General features: G+C 49.7%; 1 protein-coding gene across 2 annotated transcripts in view; it reads right to left on the reverse strand.

Moving 5' to 3' along the window:
• The window catches only part of KIAA0907 (KIAA0907 ortholog), a 17,867-nt gene extending 17,696 nt beyond the window's left edge, over positions 1-171 (reverse strand). The window contains exon 1 of one of the 2 annotated variants that reach the window (XM_005867552.2): positions 64-171. In XM_005867552.2, the coding sequence (XP_005867614.1) occupies positions 64-101 (38 nt within the window). In that variant the 5' untranslated portion in view covers positions 102-171. The remainder of the gene's footprint in view (positions 1-63) is intronic. The other variant, XM_014540832.1, reaches the window with a different exon arrangement.
• Between the last annotated feature and the right edge of the window lie 976 nt (positions 172-1,147).

Consider the following 1,147-nt stretch of genomic DNA (forward strand, 5'->3'; position numbering starts at 1 on the left):
AGGGCCCCCCCGCCTCTCCCGCGCCCCCCGCTCGCCGCGATTCCCTCGCCCGCGAAGCTTTACCCGCCGGCTCCTGGATGTGTCGCGCTCCCCGCGGACATGGCGACCGGCTCGGCTCAACCACCCGCCAACTATCCCACAACCACCCTCCCGTCACTTCCGCCCCTAACGCCCTTACGCACAGTCTCTTCCGGTCGTGAGGCCAAGAAGTTCCGGTTAAAACGTCTATTCCGATTGGACTCTCGCGGATCTCCTGGCGTCTGGCATTAGCCGAGGCTGGTAGGGTGTGACCTTCTTGTCGGGCCTTGCCCCTGAGAAAGATGGTTACTGATCCTCGCATTAAAGCGGGATTAGCGCGGGGAGAATCTGTCTTTGTTGTGGGCAAATTGGTAACCTACACGATAATACGCACGAGTCTGGGAATTACGCCGATTTCCCCCCAAATTGAGCTGTATTCTTAGGGGATCCCAGCCGCTAGTGGGGAAGAGCTTTCTCGAGGTCTTTTGCCCACTTCACGTTTCAGTTACCTTATTTAGGAAACGGAAAATGATTCGTCCTAAAGGTCATTGGAAGAATTTATGGTTTTTTGTGTTTTGGTTTTTTGTTTGTTTCTTTTCCGTAAGCCAAGCACTGTTTTAAGAGGAGGACATAGATAAAGCGGAAAGCTACGGGCCCTGCCTTTCTAGTACAATGTGGCGGGCAGGCACGCAAACAGATGCGTATGGCGAGGTGGTATCATCAACTGTGAAGAAGGTGAAGTGCTCGACTTGAAGGCGCTTACACTCAAGTATTTGAAAGAAATGGAAGCTGAACTTCTGAGTCGGGACGGAGAAGTGGTAATAGGTTATGAAACCCTGTTCTGCCCTTAAGGTTGAACTGGCCTGAGTGTGGGGGCCAGATCCTGAAAGGCCTTGAAGGCCAACTGAGAAGTCAGAGTTGATGTTGGAAGCCAGAGATTTCCAACATGGGGGTACCTTGGAGCTGCAAGGAGTCTCTAGCTCACATAAATATAATACAGCACTATTTTTCAAATAAGTTTGCATTCTTATAGGATTAATAGAATACAAATTCATTTAAAAAGTCAAATTTATAGTGTTTCCCTTTCAGCGTTTAATAAGTTTCCCCTTCGTACACATGCCACCAATAT

This window comes from Myotis brandtii, unplaced genomic scaffold (assembly GCF_000412655.1).
Source record: "Myotis brandtii unplaced genomic scaffold, ASM41265v1 scaffold250, whole genome shotgun sequence".
NCBI classification, from domain to species: domain Eukaryota; kingdom Metazoa; phylum Chordata; class Mammalia; order Chiroptera; family Vespertilionidae; genus Myotis; species Myotis brandtii.